Genomic DNA, 16,441 nt, shown 5'->3' with positions numbered 1-16,441 from the left:
ACCCACGATTATGGGGAGGAGGGGGCCGGAGCTCCCCGCCGGATTTCCAATCAAGCCCACGCGATGAGTTTCCCCCCCTCTCCTCTTTGATGTTCGGCAGATTAACCGACGCGGCTCCGGCTGCAAAGTTGATACAGATTTCGCCGACTCTCCCACACGAACCGCAGCCGCCCGGTTTGGACGGTTCCCCTCTTTCAGCGATTAGCCACGCCGCGCGCAGCAATTTCCGGGCGTCGGGGGCTCCACGTACAGTCGATTAGATTCCCCTTTCTTTCGCCCCCGCCCCCCCTCCGGCGGAGAGAGGCCAACAGGTGGCGGTGGCGGCGGCGGCGGCGGCGGCGGCGGCGGCTAAATGGCGGGTCGCAATTTCGCCCGCGACTGAGGAACCGGCCGGAATTACCTACCCGGGGACTTTGATGTTAAAAACCGAAAGCTAAACATTTGTTTAACGCCGGTGATGCCAGGCGCTGAGAGAGTTTGCCGCCGGCAAACATCAGACGGAGGCGATATTTCTCCGCCCGCCGAGGAGGCAACGGTCGCGCGGCCAGACAGCTTTACCGTCTTGTTTTTACAGGCTCTGCAAGGGCACTCTTATCTACTGGCGCCAGAGATATTTTGCGGGACAAAAATAAAGAAATAAATAAATAACATATCTCTCCGGGTCGCTCGATATTTTGCACCTGAGGAAATATGTCAAGCACTGAGGGAGCGGGGGGATTATGGTTATTCGATGAGTGCCAGGGAGCTTACGCCACAGTGGAAGAGTCCTCTCTGTTTTGATTTTTTGATTTATTTATTTATTTATTTTCCCCGGCCAGATAACCTCCGTAGATCAATAAGCCGTTCTCATGGAAGGCACCGGACACGCCGCGTTACGGGGGATGGGGGGGGCATAGCTCACGAAGGCAAACGTCTCTGACCTTCTCCCACGCGAGCCGGCGGCTCGGTCTGTCCGGTTTTTCCGAGTCAGACCTTTTCCCTTTTGAAGCATTCGTGCTTCTTTTTCGCGACTAAACTCACCTTACAAAAAGGCGCAAGGTGAGTTTTCATGTTGCGCCATTGAGGAGGCGCTTTTGTCCAAAGCGACTTCCAATAAGTACGTTTTTTTTCATCGAACTATAATTCAAGGAATTTGCATGGAGGTGTATATGTATATATTTGGTGCAACACACAAGCGAACGCCGAGCCGCACTGTGCGGCCGGGGCGCTTTGTGACATCATTATCTAATCACGTGAAGCACAAGAGCAAACCGAAGAACCGAAGAAACCCAGACTCGACTGATCCTCCTGAAGTTCTGACATGCCTATATTTTCACATTTGGCGCTTTTTGTTTGTTGCAAAGTTGTCCTTACATTTTGTTAAACTGTGCCATTTTGAACGGGCATGCACTGGATGGAATCTGTCTGTAGGTATGTCTGTAGGTATTTACAGTATGTTGGCAGGTGTATTGAACGGGCATGTAGTATCAAACCACTGTATATTATGTCACTGTATATGACAGTCACTGTATATGACATATTCTCTGAATGAGCAGTACTAGTCGAGTTTACTTATGTATTCGTATTGTTTTCTAATTAACATACGATACGCCGATCCGCCACAACATTTAAACCACTTGTGAAGTGCATAACATTGATGATCTCCTTCCAACGACTCCTGTCAAGGGGTGGTATATATTAATTAGGCAGCAATGAACAGTCAGTTCTTGAAGTTGATGTGTTGGAAGCAGGAAAAATGGTCAAGCGTAAGGATCTGAGCCACTTTGACAAGGACCAAATTGTGATGGCGAGACGACTGGGTCAGTCAGGTCTTGTGGGGTGTTCCCGGTATGCAGTGGTTAGTACCTACCAAACACAAATTGGTGAAAAAGTAAAAGCTGCTATGATAGAAAGGTGTCAGAACACACAGTGCATCCCAGCTTGCTGCGTATGGGGCTACGTAGCCGCAGACCGGTCAGAGCAGACACTGCTGTTCCTTTTTGGACGAAAGATAATAGTGCCCTATTACAGTTAGGGCAGTGTTTTGTGAGAATATTGAAGTCAATAACTTTTAAAAGTCTGCAAGCCAAAATAAATCATTTTTCATGATCCTCCAGGGAAACCCTTAAAACTAAGGCCATATCCTCGCATTCAGACTCCAACACTCAAACACCAAGGTAAGACAAGCTTCACCTTGTCGTCTTGTTTTGGGTGATTGAGTATCCAAGGCCAGTGGGGCCCGGGGGACATAGAAGGACTTAATAAGAAAGACTCTGCGGTTTTCTTAAAGGGCCGCAGAGATCTGGTTGAGATTTCCTTTGCTGAGTAGAAAGCAAACAGGGGTCACAGATAAAAGGACAAAAAGCTGTGTGTGTGTGTGTGTGTGTGTGTGTGTGTGTGTGTGTGTGTGTGTGTGTGTGTTCAAAATAAAAGCACAGCTTTGGAAATTTGGTTTACTTCAAAATACATATATATATATATATATATATATATATATATATATATATATATATATATATATATATATATAATCGGGAGATTTTTTATGAAGTGGACATATACATATCCACTCGAAATGGACGCACAACCGAATAATAGCAATAATAATAATAATAATAATAATAATAATAATAACAATAATAATAATTAATAACAATAAAATAATTATTATCTATGTATAGATTATTTTTATAATAAATAATAAGGTAAAAAAAATTCACAGATCAATGTAGATGCAGATGAGTCAACAGATAGACAACACCCTCTCGTGTATTAATTAGTGCTGTTTTTTTTTTTGTTTTTTTAACAATAACCTGTTCCCAAAGTAATTACTCAGGCACAGCTCTTCTTGGTAGAAAAACAAAATTAAAAAAGCCTTTTATTTCGTAGGCTTTACCGACGTGTGTCATGCCAACTTGCTCTTTAATACCCCAACATGATTTTTAATTATTTTCTCCCACAAAAAGTTCTGCCTTGGTTATTATTTGAAGAATGGCTTATTGTTATATAAAAATAAATATATATATATATGCTCCAATACACAGAAGAGGCCATTGCCAATCTCTAAGTTTCATTCTATTGTACTTCGCAGCGCTTTACACCATTTTTTGTTTTCAGTCTGTGGGTTCAGGGAAAAAAAAGTCCTTTTCAAGCTGGAAAATTGTTATTTTGTTTTCGATTTTACTTGATCTTTTTTTTTTTTTTTCTTTTCAGACGGTTAATCTTCTTTTTTTTTTTTTTGAATGAAAAAGTGCGTTTCTCTCCAGACGGGAGAGAAACGCACCAATCCTTCACCGTGACAAATTCCTTGTTCATGAAAATGTCATGCGGAATAAAGTAATTTTGACCCTAACGCGTTCGCTTCCATGGAGTTTTCTCTCACTCGTAAATAATTGTTTTTCGGACTCTCGCAATATTTGCCGATGTAAAAAAAGGTGTCTCATTAAAAAGTGTCATAAGTAAACTTGGCATTGTGTTGGAGGCGTCCGCCGTCATTTCCCAGTCTTCTCAGTCGCCACGACAACAGGCTCCATTCATGTGCCGAGGCTCTGATCTGGGCTCGACCTTGCGCAGGAGTCGCAGCGACTAGAAAGGCTTTCATGGGATCCAAAGGAAGCGACGCCGTCTCTGCCGTGGCCCCCGTAGGAAGAAGAAGAAGAAGAAAAAAAACAAAAACGTTTAAGACCGGTAAACTCTTGAAAGCGCTACTTCAGACCGAGGACCCAAATGTCCTCATGCTACAGCGCTTCCGAGATAAACGCCTCTGTTAGTTACGGGCATTTATATTCAGAGGAGGCACCGTGGGAATAAGAACGCAGAGTTGACCTCGGCAAAGTTACACGCACCTGACGAAGATTGCAGCGGATGTACAACAATTTCCGTGACTCCTCGGAGGAAAGCTGCAAGGACGGGATGGTTTTTAGGAACAGATCGCGTTTTTTTTTGGTTTGGCCTTTTTTTTGTATTTAGCAGAAATTGGCAGGTTTTATGGTTACTTGCAGCCAGATTGTACAGGTGGTATAGCTCTACGAAAACAGCAATGTTACACAATATGTCAAATATACTGTATGTAACTTTATTTTCCAGTCGACCAAATAGTGTTGAGGAATTTGGCAGTGTTTTAAGCATCATCGATTGGCTGGTTAGACATTGTCAAATTTAAGGACAAACAATATCATGTACACACCGATCAGGCACAACATTAAAACCACTGACAGGTGAAGTGCATAACATTGCTCATCTCGTTCCACTGGCACCTGTCAAGGGGTGGAATATATGAGGCAGCAAGTGAACAGTCACTTCTTGAAGTTGATGTGTTGGAAGCAGGAAAAATGGTCAAGCGTAAGGATCTGAGCCACTTTGACAAGGACCAAATTGTGATGGCTGGACGAAATCTGTTATCTCCAAAACGGCAGGTCATGTGGAGTGTTCCTGGTATGCAGTGGTTAGTACCTACCGAAAGTGGTCCAAGGAAGGACAACCGGTGATGTCGGTCATGGACGCCCATGGGCTCATTGATACACGTGGGGAGTGAAGTCAAGCCTGTTTGGTCCCATCCCACAGAAGATCTACTGTAGCACAAATTGGTGAAAAAGTAAAAGCTGCTATGATAGAAAGGTGTCAGAACACACAGTGCATCACAGCTTGCTGCGTATGGGGCTGTGTAGCCACAGACCGGTCAGAGTGTCCATGTTGACCCCTGTCCACCACCGAAAGCTACAATGGGCAGGTGAGCGTCAGAACTGGACCATGGAGCAATGGAAGAAGGTGGCCTGGTCTGATGAATCATGTTTTCTTCTACATCATGTGGATGGTCGGGGTTAGGGTCTGATGGAGCATCTGTGGGATGTGCTGGAACAACAAGCCCGATCCATGGGGGCCCCACCTCATAACTTCCAGGACTTAAAGGATCTGCTGCTAACGTCTTGGTGCCAGATACCACAGGACACCTTCAGAGGTCTTGTGGAGTCCATGCCTCGACCGGTCGACGGGAATGGGAGCTACACAATATAAGTGGTCGTTCGTAGTGATTTCAATGTTGTGGCTGATCGGTGTAAGAAGATTGGATCATTTTAGACGGAGTGAAACAAATGTGTTTTTGGACAGGATGACTTCAGCAGATATGTGGCTTCCCAGAGCCATGAGACACAACTGTTTTCAGTTCCCATTCTTGTCTCTTGTCTTGTCTTGAATCATTCTCGTCGTTGGCATTGAAATTGTAGAGGTATTTATGGGTAAGTAAGTATTTATACCAGCAGAAGAAACTGCATCGCTTCCTCTGCTTCAATATTTGAGTCTACTATTTTTGCCAGAATGTGAATTGTTGATACAGAGATTTATTGTTTTTGTTTTTTTTATGTTTATTGTATATTGCCATTTTTTTCTTGTCGATTGTTTATTTTTAGGTTAATTTTTATTGTTTATAGTTAATTTTTAGGTCTAGTCCATATTCTATATCACATTTTATCGTATCCATCTATCACAGAACACTGAGTCTTACAAAATGGTCCAATTGTCTCATCAGCGCCCGGTTCCAACACGAAAGCAAGCAAGCAAATTGAAAGATGAAATGCTTCCGAGTGAAACAAATCCTCCCATGTCATTTCAGCAAAATTGTTCTCAATTTGGTCCCTTGTGATATTAAGAGTGTCGCCGCCCAGTCCGCAAATTCAAAATGAATCACCTCCTCGGGACCCTCTGTCCCCTGTCCATCAAACATGGCTTTTCCTCATTCGGAACATGTGTATGGGAGGGAGCGACTCCGTCTCGATAAATTGCACGGCAATTTATCAAATTGGGCCATTTAAATCACAGACACAGCGGTTCCGAAAGTAGTGAGGAGATTACAAACCTATTTGACAGTCTTTTATTTATCTTTTCTTCTTCTTTCCCATCATTTTTTTTTTTTTCTTTCCCCAGGACAGCACTTTGGTCTTGCGGTCAGAGAAGAATGTCACGGTGAACGCTCGAAACAGCCACGGCCAACTGACCGGCCAGCTCACCGTGGGTGAGTTCTCATCCGACTCTTTGAAACGGACTCACGTGAACGGTTTGCACGTTTATTTCACGACTTTGTTTGTACTGTACGCTCGCGCCCGACGTGCCGATTTGTCACTCACAGCCCTGGAAGTGAAGCAGCGGCCGGCTTTAATTTGGCTCCCCAATTTAAACCCTCTGATCAATCTTTAGATTAGAGCAGCCATTTCCTCGTCTCCTCCGGCGTCGGAGGGACGATCTGATGTCGTTTTTCCCAGATATTAACCTTTGAAGCACTTATCGGAAAAAAAAAAGGCCAATGAATTCTTCTTATCATCAGTTGGTACAAATTACCAAAGACATTAAGGCAACTAATGGCCACCGGGAAGCAAATTAGCCTATGATTTACATTAGTAAGTATGGATTTTAGTTGGAAAAAGTTGACGAGGGGCAGTGGTTTGACCAAACTTTTGATGCAAGGTTTTCTGGCTATGCGTGAAAAGCTATTAAAGCGGTAATCCGTAAGAATATTAAATAAATAAATAAATAAATAAATAAAAATCCCATATTTGATACTCTATTTAGGTCACACTATATAAGAAACGGTCATTCCATGCTATGGCGTTATATATGCGTTATATATGCGTTATATACATATGTCCTCTATATGTTGTCTGTTCTTCCCGGCAAGAATGGAAATATCGGGACACGCGAGAAACGAAAAGGGCGCCACGGTGAAATTGAAAAAAAAGCAGAGCAGCTAGTTGTGGTTAGGAAACCGTCCGTGTGGACGAACTTCCCAAATAAGAAGAGCGCCGTCGGACGAGGATAAACCATCCCCGCCACCGTCTTAGGGAGACGACGAAGGTAACAGCAATTATGGGGAAAGAGAACGTTGCAGTTTCAGCTGTGATTCCGGGACTTGTCGTGTAGTCTTTTTGATATCAGATGGCATAATGTGTCGCCTAATGTGAATGTAAATCTAATGTAATTCGTCGACTGCGAAGTAGTTTTAGAATCCTACATACATGTTCAGAAAACCACTTCCCTTTGTATTTTGCAGCAGTGAAACAAGGTACTAATTTGGCTAATTTGGCTCACACTATAACATGGTTAAAATGATGGATTTCAGCAAACAGACACATGTATTGATACCAAACTCACAAAACTTAAGCATAATACATCTATGGCGCTGTTGGCCAAACAGCCATGACTCTCAAGTTCTGAGAGGGAGTTGGCAGCCGTCCTGGAATATATTTTTAGAAGTGTCGGAGGACTCGTAGCAGCTCAGATGCTGCTGCTTCCTCTATTGGCGCGGTTACATAGCCGAGACCCGGAGGAGGAGGATGGGGAGGAGAGCGGTGGGGTTGGAACTCAGCGTTGCGCCCGCTACAGGACCCGAGGCCGTGGAGGCCCAGTGCCAGAGGCTGGAGGTGCGGAGCCGCGACGGAGGGCGGCTGCTGTTCACCGCCGACCAGGACGAGGTCAGCATCCGCACGGAGACCTTCACCGTCACGGGTAACCCCAGCCCACTGTTCGCAAGTCACTGTTTGCGCCCGTCAACGGGGGCTAGGGTGGGGGAATGCGCGTACGCCGGCACGGGCTTCCACCTTGACCTCGCGTCGTGTCCCTGAGAGTGTCGAGTTTTATCCCCAGGTTTGGAGGGCGTCGTCTTCAGACACTCGGTGGAAACCCCGCTGATCCGGGCGACAGGCTCTGAGGAGCTGAAGTAAGTTCCCCAAAGCACAATCTCACTTCATTATCCGGCCAAATTAAAATAAAGATGCTGAGACACAGATGGTGACTATTAAGCAGCATTCCAGATATACTGTGTATATATACACAGTATATCTGGAATGCTGCTCACTAGTCACCATCTGTGTCTCAGCATATATATATGTGCTGTGTATATATATATATATATATATATATATATATATGAGCTGGATTTAATTATTCTCAGGAACGCACTAAAAAAGCGTTTGGCCTCATTAACATGTCGTCTGTGACACTCTTGAGCTGAATGTAATCGCTCTCTGCGCTTGAGAGCACGTGGGCTAACTTGCTGGTTTGGAAGTAAACGAGTCGAAAGCTGTGGCGTGCGGAAAATCGGGCGCGTCTGGACGCCCATACTTCCCCCGAGCGCACGCTCCCGAGTGCACTTGCCCCCCGAGGCGACGGGCCTCGTCGGCCCATTAACAACCCATAACGAGCCGCTGTGTTGTCCACCTTCGCGGTTCTAAAGGGAGGCCTGGGATCAAAGTTGGCAGGAAAGCAGTGTTCTGGCAGCTAATTCCTCTGCAGTGAGCGGAATACTGATGAGCCTCGCTCCGAACACACACATGCACACACAGGGCTCTCTCTCTCTCTCTCTCTCTCTCTCTCTCTCACACACACACACACACACGCAAACAAACACGCAAACAAACACGCAAACAAACACGCACACACACACACACACACACACACACACACACACACACACACACACACACACACACACACTTCACACACACACACACACACACACACACACACACACACACACACACACACACACACACACACACACCCACACACACACACACACACACACCCAGCCCAGAGGTGGCCACCTGCAATATAGTCAATATCCTAATGAAATGAGACCAGAAGATGCAGGTGTTATGCACTGGACTTGTTTGGTTCAATTGTCGTAAAGGTTTAAACTCACGGCGTGACACTTGTTTAGTATTGTTATTTTAGTATTTTTTTAGTGAGCACCCCCCCCCCCCCCCCGGTATTTCCTCCACCTCAAAATTGGATCTCACAGCGTATTACAAACAAATGATTCCCTGCGCTTGTAGGTAATCGACGTTAGTGATGATATAATTCACAACAAATGGATATTGCAGCTGAGGGGCAGCTCCGCTCATCTGAAACCGTTGGCGGGGGGGGCGGGGTGGTTTGGAGGTGGTCTGAGTTGGGTTGGTGGGGGGGATACAAAAGTATGGATGGATACAAAAGCCTTCGCTGTGGTCCAGTCGACATGCAGCCCCACAGCGGAGCACTGAGGGCGCTAGCAAATTGAGATTTACAGAATATTCCATTTATACTTAAAAAGAAATGTAAGATCTCTGTGGGCCTCAGTTGTATTTTAAGACATGTGGGCTGCTTAACTGTTTGTATCAAAAACAGCCGTCATACAAGGCAGGACTTGTTCAGCGCAACATTTTTATTCAACATTGTATTGTGATACACATCGTGGCCACTGTATCGCGATCGTTATCCTGGCCTCTGTAGCGGATACAAATCGTACTTGTGATATGTATCGTATCGTGGCCTCTGTATCGGGATGCGCATCGTAACGTGGCCTCGATATCTTGGCCTCTGTATCGCGACACAAATCGCATTGTGGCCTCTGTATCGCGACATGCATCTACCAAATTGCCACCTCTTACCTCTTCTCAGCGTATATCAAAAACAGCTGCGATACAAAATTTTGTGCAGGACTTGTTCAGCTCAAAATTCTAATTCAACATTGTATCACGTATGCATATCGTGTCCTGGCCTCTGTATCACGATTCGAATTGCTCTTGTGATATGTATCGTATCATGGCCTCTGAAATATCATAAGTATCTTATCACACCTCTGCCTCGCAATACGAATCATATTGTCATGGCATCCGTATTGCGCTACTTATCATATTGTGAGATTGAAGGCAATACCCAGCCCCAGCCTGTGTGTGTGTGTGTGTGTTGCTGTTTGTGCGTGTGTTTGTGTGTGTGTGTGTGTGTGTGTGTGTGTGCGTGCGTGTGCGGGTGCGAAGTCTTTCCAGCAAAACACGATCACTTCTTTGTAAAGAGCTTGCCAGTCGTCAGGAAAAAGAACACTTTGGATGAGAAGGATATGGCTTGGCTGGCTCCCCTGCACCCCCCCCCCCCCCCCTCTCTCTCTCTCTCTCTACTGCTGTGACAAAGATAGTTCTCTTTGTGGAGTGTTTGCTTTAACTGTGAGCCAGCAGTAATCTGGGAGAGGAACAGAGCAGATCTGAAATCTAAAGAAATGCACCCGAGATCCTCCGCCGCCTTTGGAAAGTCGGCTCTCCTCCCTCAGATTTCCCCGCTCTGCATGAAACCGCCTCCTCCCGCCTCCTCCTGCAGCCCGACGTGGCTTCTTAGTCGCCGCCTCGGCTTTTCTTAATCATTAACGACCGCAGTCGCTTACCTGACCTGTGACCGGCGATTTCGAAAATGATGGGGAGAAAACGCGGCGCAGAGTGTATTTTTAGAGCGACCTCAAACGCCCTAGAATTGGTTCCTTTCAAAAGAATATGTCACACTTGGCACAAAGCTGAACTACACATCGCTGCGACAGATGGTGAAGAGTCATATTTTTTATGGGGTTGAAGCTGAGGATGTTGTTGTACCACAAACGCTATACAATAAGCAGAGGTGGGTGAGATCCACCTATACTCATAACCCACAGAGTATTTACTAGTCAAAGTATTTACTTTTAAAAGATGTTGGCTAAAGTAAAAGCAGTGGTCCAAATACAAAATTGACTAAAAAAGGTATTGATTCTGTTCAAACTGGTTTTAATATATTATCAATCAACGCACCACCGGGCAACACAGAGCATACTGTATGTAACTAAGTATAAAGTACCTGTAACTAGTTACTAGTACGACCCGAATCTGACGATGAACCATAAAGAGATGACAAAAGTTACTCTGACGGATGATAGAAGGTATGATCTGGTTTTAAGCTCTGGCTTGTCTTGTAATAAGTGGCAGTTTGTTGTTTTTCATTTGACCATGGGGGCAGATTGGCAACAACTATTTGGATGCGATGCCTTGAGAGATTATTGACATTTGTCGTGGAAAAATGAATCACGGGGGGGGGGACGACAGATTAAAACAGATTAAACAGACAAACAGTTTTAAAGAAAAAAGTAGTTCAATTGACGTTTGGATGAATGAAAAGTTGTTCTCACAGACCCCTAGTGTCTCACCACGAAAGCGAAATAGGAAAAAAAGGAAATTTCCGAAAAAAAAAAACAAAGATGAGAAATAAAACAAATTAATACAAGTAAATGAACGAGTGGATAATAGGGCCACATAGAGGGACGAATTTCTTGTTCTCACGAGGGCCTTGTGGTTGGAGCGCAGTAACACACGACGTGCACCGACCGCGCTCCATTAAGAGATGAAAATGCTTCGCCTGTATCGTCAATTAGACCGCAGGTGGATGTTCAAAGGGATCTGCTGTAGATTCATGCGGGGTTCAGCGCTACAACCCTCTCACTCTCGCCACTGATCGCAACGAAACCCAAAAGTGAATCGGAGAAGGATGAGCACACACATCGTTAGGAGCCAAAGTGCTTACGTCCTTGAGGAGACCGAATGAGCCGCGTAAACTTAATGTACCTAATGTTTGCCCTCAGCGTTCTCGCCAGATGTCCTGGCATCCCGCGGTATTCTTCTGTTTTTTTAAGAGAATATGTTGAAACAGTTCCCCACGAGCGGCGGCGACAGCTGCGGTGGCGGCGCGCCGTGTGGACGCTTCGTCCCCTGTTTCCGAGCGTGGGCGAAGGAGGAACCAGTGTTGACATTCATGTTATTGAGACGTATGATATTCCTGCCATGCCCGCGGCTCGGAGGAGGACTCGTTTCGCGGCACTCGGAAGCCGCGAAGCACTTCTAGGGATGAGCTACTGTGGCTCCCGAAAGTATACAGATCGCTTTCACTTTTTGCACACTTTGTGTTGTAGATGTCATTCTAAACGGATAAAATGGCCATTTTGCCCATCAGTCTAAACAGACATTTTTTACAAATGTTTTAACTTAAGTATTACAGACCCTTAATTCAGTACTTCGTAGAAGCTCCTCTTGGCAGCAATTACAGCTTCCAGTCTTCTTGGGTTGGTCTCTACAAGCTTTGCACACCTGGATTTGGGAAGTTTTTCCCATTCTTCCTGGCGGATCCTCTCGAGTTCTGTCAGATTGGCTGGGAAGCATCTGTGAACTGCCGTCTTCAGGACACTCTTCACAGATGTTCCATGGGGTTCAAGTCTGGGCTTTGGCAGGGCCACTCGGACCGAAGCCACTCCAGCGTTGGCTTGGCTGTATGCGTCGGGTCACTGTCGCACTGAAAGGTGAACCATCCCCAGTCTGGGGTTGCGTGCGCTCTGGTGCAGGTTTTCCTCAAGGACCTCTCTGTGTTTGACTATATTCATCCTCCCCTTAATTCTGACCAGTCTCCCTGTCCCTGCGAAGTGCCTTCATAGCATGATGTTGCCACCACCACCACCACCACTGCTGTAGGGATGCACCTGGGATAAGCCAGGTGATGAGCAGTGGATGAGGTGTTCTGCCCAAAGAGTTCATTTTTTGTCCAGACCAGAGAATCTTTTTCCTCATGATCTCAGGGCTCCAAGCGGGCTGTCATTATGCTTTTAAGAGTGGCTTCTGTCGAGCCACTCTACCATAAAAGGCCTGATTGATGGAGTGCTGCCGAGATGGTCGTCCTTCCGAAAGCTCTCTTTAGAGTGACCTTGGGGTTCTTGCTCATCTCCCTGACCGAGGCTCTTCTTGCCCGGTTACTCAGTTTGGCCAGACGGCCAACGGTAGGAAGAGTCCTGGTGGTTCCAAACTTCTTCCATTTCACAGTGATTGAGGCCACGGTGCACCTGGGAACACCTTAAGCTTTCCAAACAGGTTTTCTACCCTTGGCCTGATCTTTGCCTCGCCGCAGTTTTATCACGGATGTCTACAGAGAGTTCCTTAGACTGCATGGTTTGCTTTTTGTCCTGACATGCAGTTGTCACAGAATTGTGGGATATTATATACACAGGCGTGTGCGACATTATATACACAGGTGTGTGGAACATTAAATACACAGGCGTGTACGACATTATATACACAGGTGTGTGGAACATTATATACACAGGCGTGTACGACATTATATACACAGGCGTGTGCGACATTATATACACAGGCGTGTGTGACATTATATACACAGGCGTGTACGACATTATATACACAGGTGTGTGTGACATTATATACACAGGCGTGTACGACATTATATACACAGGCGTGTGTGACATTATATACACAGGCGTGTACGACATTATATACACAAGCGTGTGCGACATTATATACACAGGCGTGTGTGACATTATATACACAGGCGTGTACGACATTATATACACAGGTGTGTGGGACATTATATACACAGGTGTGTGGGACGTTATATACACAGGTGAGTGGGACATTATATACACAGGCGTGTGCGACATTATATACACAGGCGTGTACGACATTATATACACAGGTGTGTGGGACATTATATACACAGGTGTGTGGGACATTATATACACAGGCGTGTGCGACATTATATACACAGGCGTGTGTGACATTATATACACAGGCGTGTACGACATTATATACACAGGTGTGTGTGACATTATATACACAGGCGTGTACGACATTATATACACAGGCGTGTGTGACATTATATACACAGGCGTGTACGACATTATATACACAAGCGTGTGCGACATTATATACACAGGCGTGTGTGACATTATATACACAGGCGTGTACGACATTATATACACAGGTGTGTGGGACATTATATACACAGGTGTGTGGGACGTTATATACACAGGTGAGTGGGACATTATATACACAGGCGTGTGCGACATTATATACACAGGCGTGTACGACATTATATACACAGGTGTGTGGGACATTATATACACAGGTGTGTGGGACGTTATAGACACAGGTGAGTGGGACGTTATATACACAGGTGAGTGGGACATTATATACACAGGTGTGTACGACATTATATACACAGGCGTGTACGACATTATATACACAGGCGTGTACGACATTATATACACAGGTGTGTGGGACGTTATATACACAGGTGTGTGGGACGTTATATACACAGGTGTGTGGGACGTTATATACACAGGTGTGTGCCGTTCTAAACTATGTCCAATCAATTCTATTTGCCACAGGTGGGCTCCAATTAAGTTTCAAGGACAATTAAAGCAAACAGGACGCAGCCGACAACAATTTGGAGCGCCACAGCAAGGGGTCTGAATACTTATGTAAATGAGAGATTTCAGGTTTTGAATTGGAACACACTTCTAAAAAGCCAGTGTCGAGTGGAAATGAGCTTCTTGTGTCGCGAGATCAAAATGAATCGCATTCATCGTTTTCGGGCCGGAGTGGCAGCTCCGGCAGAGCAAGTTTCACTCCGAAGGGGAAGGCTCTTCCTCGTGGCGAGTCGCTCCGTTCAGCGAGTCGTTCGATTTCCTGATGTGGCGCCGTCCGTCCGGTGCAGCCGGTGTACGAGCGAGGGACGAACGAGGGGCAGGGGCGTCCGTTTGGTTGTGAATGGGACCGTCACGAGAATTCCCTCCATTCTGTCCGGATTATTCATTTCGGTGGGGTGCAAAAGAGGAAATCGGTCCAATTCAATCTGAATGGTGCAGCGCCCGTGGAATTATTTCCTTGTTAAAAGTGTGCTTCAGAAAAGGCCGATCTCGATCAATGTATTTCCAGGTTGTTTTTAATCAAAGGATTTTCTGATAATGGAACACCGTTCCCACAGAGGACGTCAATGAGCTCTCCAACACAAAGTAATAAAAGTTATGGATGAAATCAAGACTTGTTTGCTCCGTCGCTACGGGAGCTGGAAAGCTCAACCCTCCGTGGCGCGAATCGATTATTTTTTTGTATTTTTTATTTTATTTTTTTTTAAGTCGATCGAGTTCTGGGCTCGAGGCTCATTCCGTGGAGAGGAGCGTAAACTGTAAAGTCATGAAAATGAAGCAAATGAAAGTCGGTTTACCCGGGGCAGCGCGACGCAGGCCTCTGGAAACGTGCGCTTTAGGCTTCAATCTGCGTGACGCCGCGGAGGTTCTCTTCAAATTGAATATTTGAGAAATTTGTTTATGAAAGCCAAAACAGGCTCTTTTATCAGGAACATTTTTGTGTCGATGAAATTCATTTGCCGGCATTATCCACAATGTGTGTCAGTTTCCCCGGCGTGGCTCATTTAAGCTTTTTTTTTTTTTTTTTTTAAGACGGCCTCCTTAAACTCTCCCCATTTAAAATTCATTGAAAACAGATTTAGTTTGGCGGTGGGGATGGGGGTGGTGGAGGGGGGCTAGCGTCTGTTTGAAACGGTATGAGTTATGAAAACAAATTCAGCATTGATTGGCTCTCGTTCTTATCTTCCCCGCGTAAACAAATATTCCCGGCGAAGAAGAGGAAAATGAATAATTGCGTTTGTCTCTGAAGATGCTGAAGGTTAAAATATGCTGATATGCTGATTTGGCAAGCCAGGCTGAGATGGAAGAATGACCGAGGCTTTTTAGAAACGAGACAAGTCCAGGCGATTTTATTTTCTTTTTCTTTTTTTTTTTTAATTATTATATATTTTTCCATTTACGGTTTATTTCTCTGGTTTCTTGTTCATTTTTGAATTATTCTTGTTTATTTTTCAGTTAATTTTAATGTTTATTATCCATTTCTAGGTTTATTGTATAATGCCAAATTATTCTATTTTAAAAAAAAGTAGGTTTATTTTATCTTGCCATAATTTTCTGTTTTTATTCTATTACTTTATTATTATTATTTTTATTAATATTATTATTATTATTATTATAAAAGCTTGGATGAAATTGTAAAAACTGGCCAAAGTATCATCTCTATAAACCAAGGCTGCGTTCACGCCTTGGAACCCGGTGCCAGCGTTTGTTTGTGTTCCAGGCTGGAGTCTCCGACGCGCACCCTGACCATGGAGGCTCCCAGAGGCGTGGAGGTGAGCGCCGCCGGGGGCTCGCTGACGGTCAGCGGCCGCAAGGACCTGCAGCTCCAGTCCACGGAGGGCGAGGTGAGGACGACGAGCGCGTCGTGTCGAAATGAACCGGCCCGCTATTTCGCCTCGCCGCGCCCTCGCCAACTGTTCTCCCCGCCCCGGGCACATTGGCCCGCGGGGACGGAGTAATGACCAACTTGACCTTGCCACGTTTTGCCGCCAGGTGCTTCTGGACGCCGGCACGGTTCGGCTGGGGAGCCTCCCGCTCGGCGTCTACGCCGCGTCCCCGAGCCGCTCGTCCCGGACCCGCGCCGTGTACGAGGTCTGCGTCTGCCCCGGCGGCAAGCTGTACCTCTCCCCCGCCCAAAGCAGCTCCACCTGCCAGGCCATGAGCAGCATCTGCCTCTGGAGCTGACCTGGGAGCCGGAGCGGCACGCGAAACGCCAAACACTGGGATCGAGAGTGGACTCCAAGCGGCACTTGGCGATTTGCAAGCGACCGCGGCCGTCCGAGGGCCCTGAACTGGTGAATTACACCGGGAGGTCCTGGGTTGGTTTTTTAAGAACCTCAAGGACTCTTCAACCTTCAGAGATTGTTTTTGACGGAGGGAAGACAGGGCCCGCTCCGTAAAAATCTAACATCAGGAAAAAAAAAAAAAGTTTTATAT

At 45.7% G+C, this 16,441-nt stretch overlaps 1 protein-coding gene across 1 annotated transcript in view; it reads left to right on the top strand.

Annotated features, from left to right (window-relative positions):
* Nucleotides 1-16,189, top strand: part of LOC307247268 (zeta-sarcoglycan-like) — a gene marked incomplete at both ends in the record, with an annotated part of 30,393 nt that extends 14,204 nt beyond the window's left edge. Inside the window, 5 exons of the mRNA XM_080023380.1 lie at nucleotides 5,899-5,986; nucleotides 7,351-7,473; nucleotides 7,612-7,684; nucleotides 15,726-15,849; nucleotides 15,998-16,189. Coding sequence (XP_079879506.1) covers nucleotides 5,899-5,986; nucleotides 7,351-7,473; nucleotides 7,612-7,684; nucleotides 15,726-15,849; nucleotides 15,998-16,189 — 600 coding nt within the window. The remainder of the gene's footprint in view (nucleotides 1-5,898; nucleotides 5,987-7,350; nucleotides 7,474-7,611; nucleotides 7,685-15,725; nucleotides 15,850-15,997) is intronic.
* Between the last annotated feature and the right edge of the window lie 252 nt (nucleotides 16,190-16,441).

This window comes from Zeus faber (genome assembly GCF_960531495.2).
Source record: "Zeus faber genome assembly, chromosome: 22".
NCBI lineage: Eukaryota > Metazoa > Chordata > Actinopteri > Zeiformes > Zeidae > Zeus > Zeus faber.
This window is presented reverse-complemented; position numbering and strand designations above follow the sequence as displayed.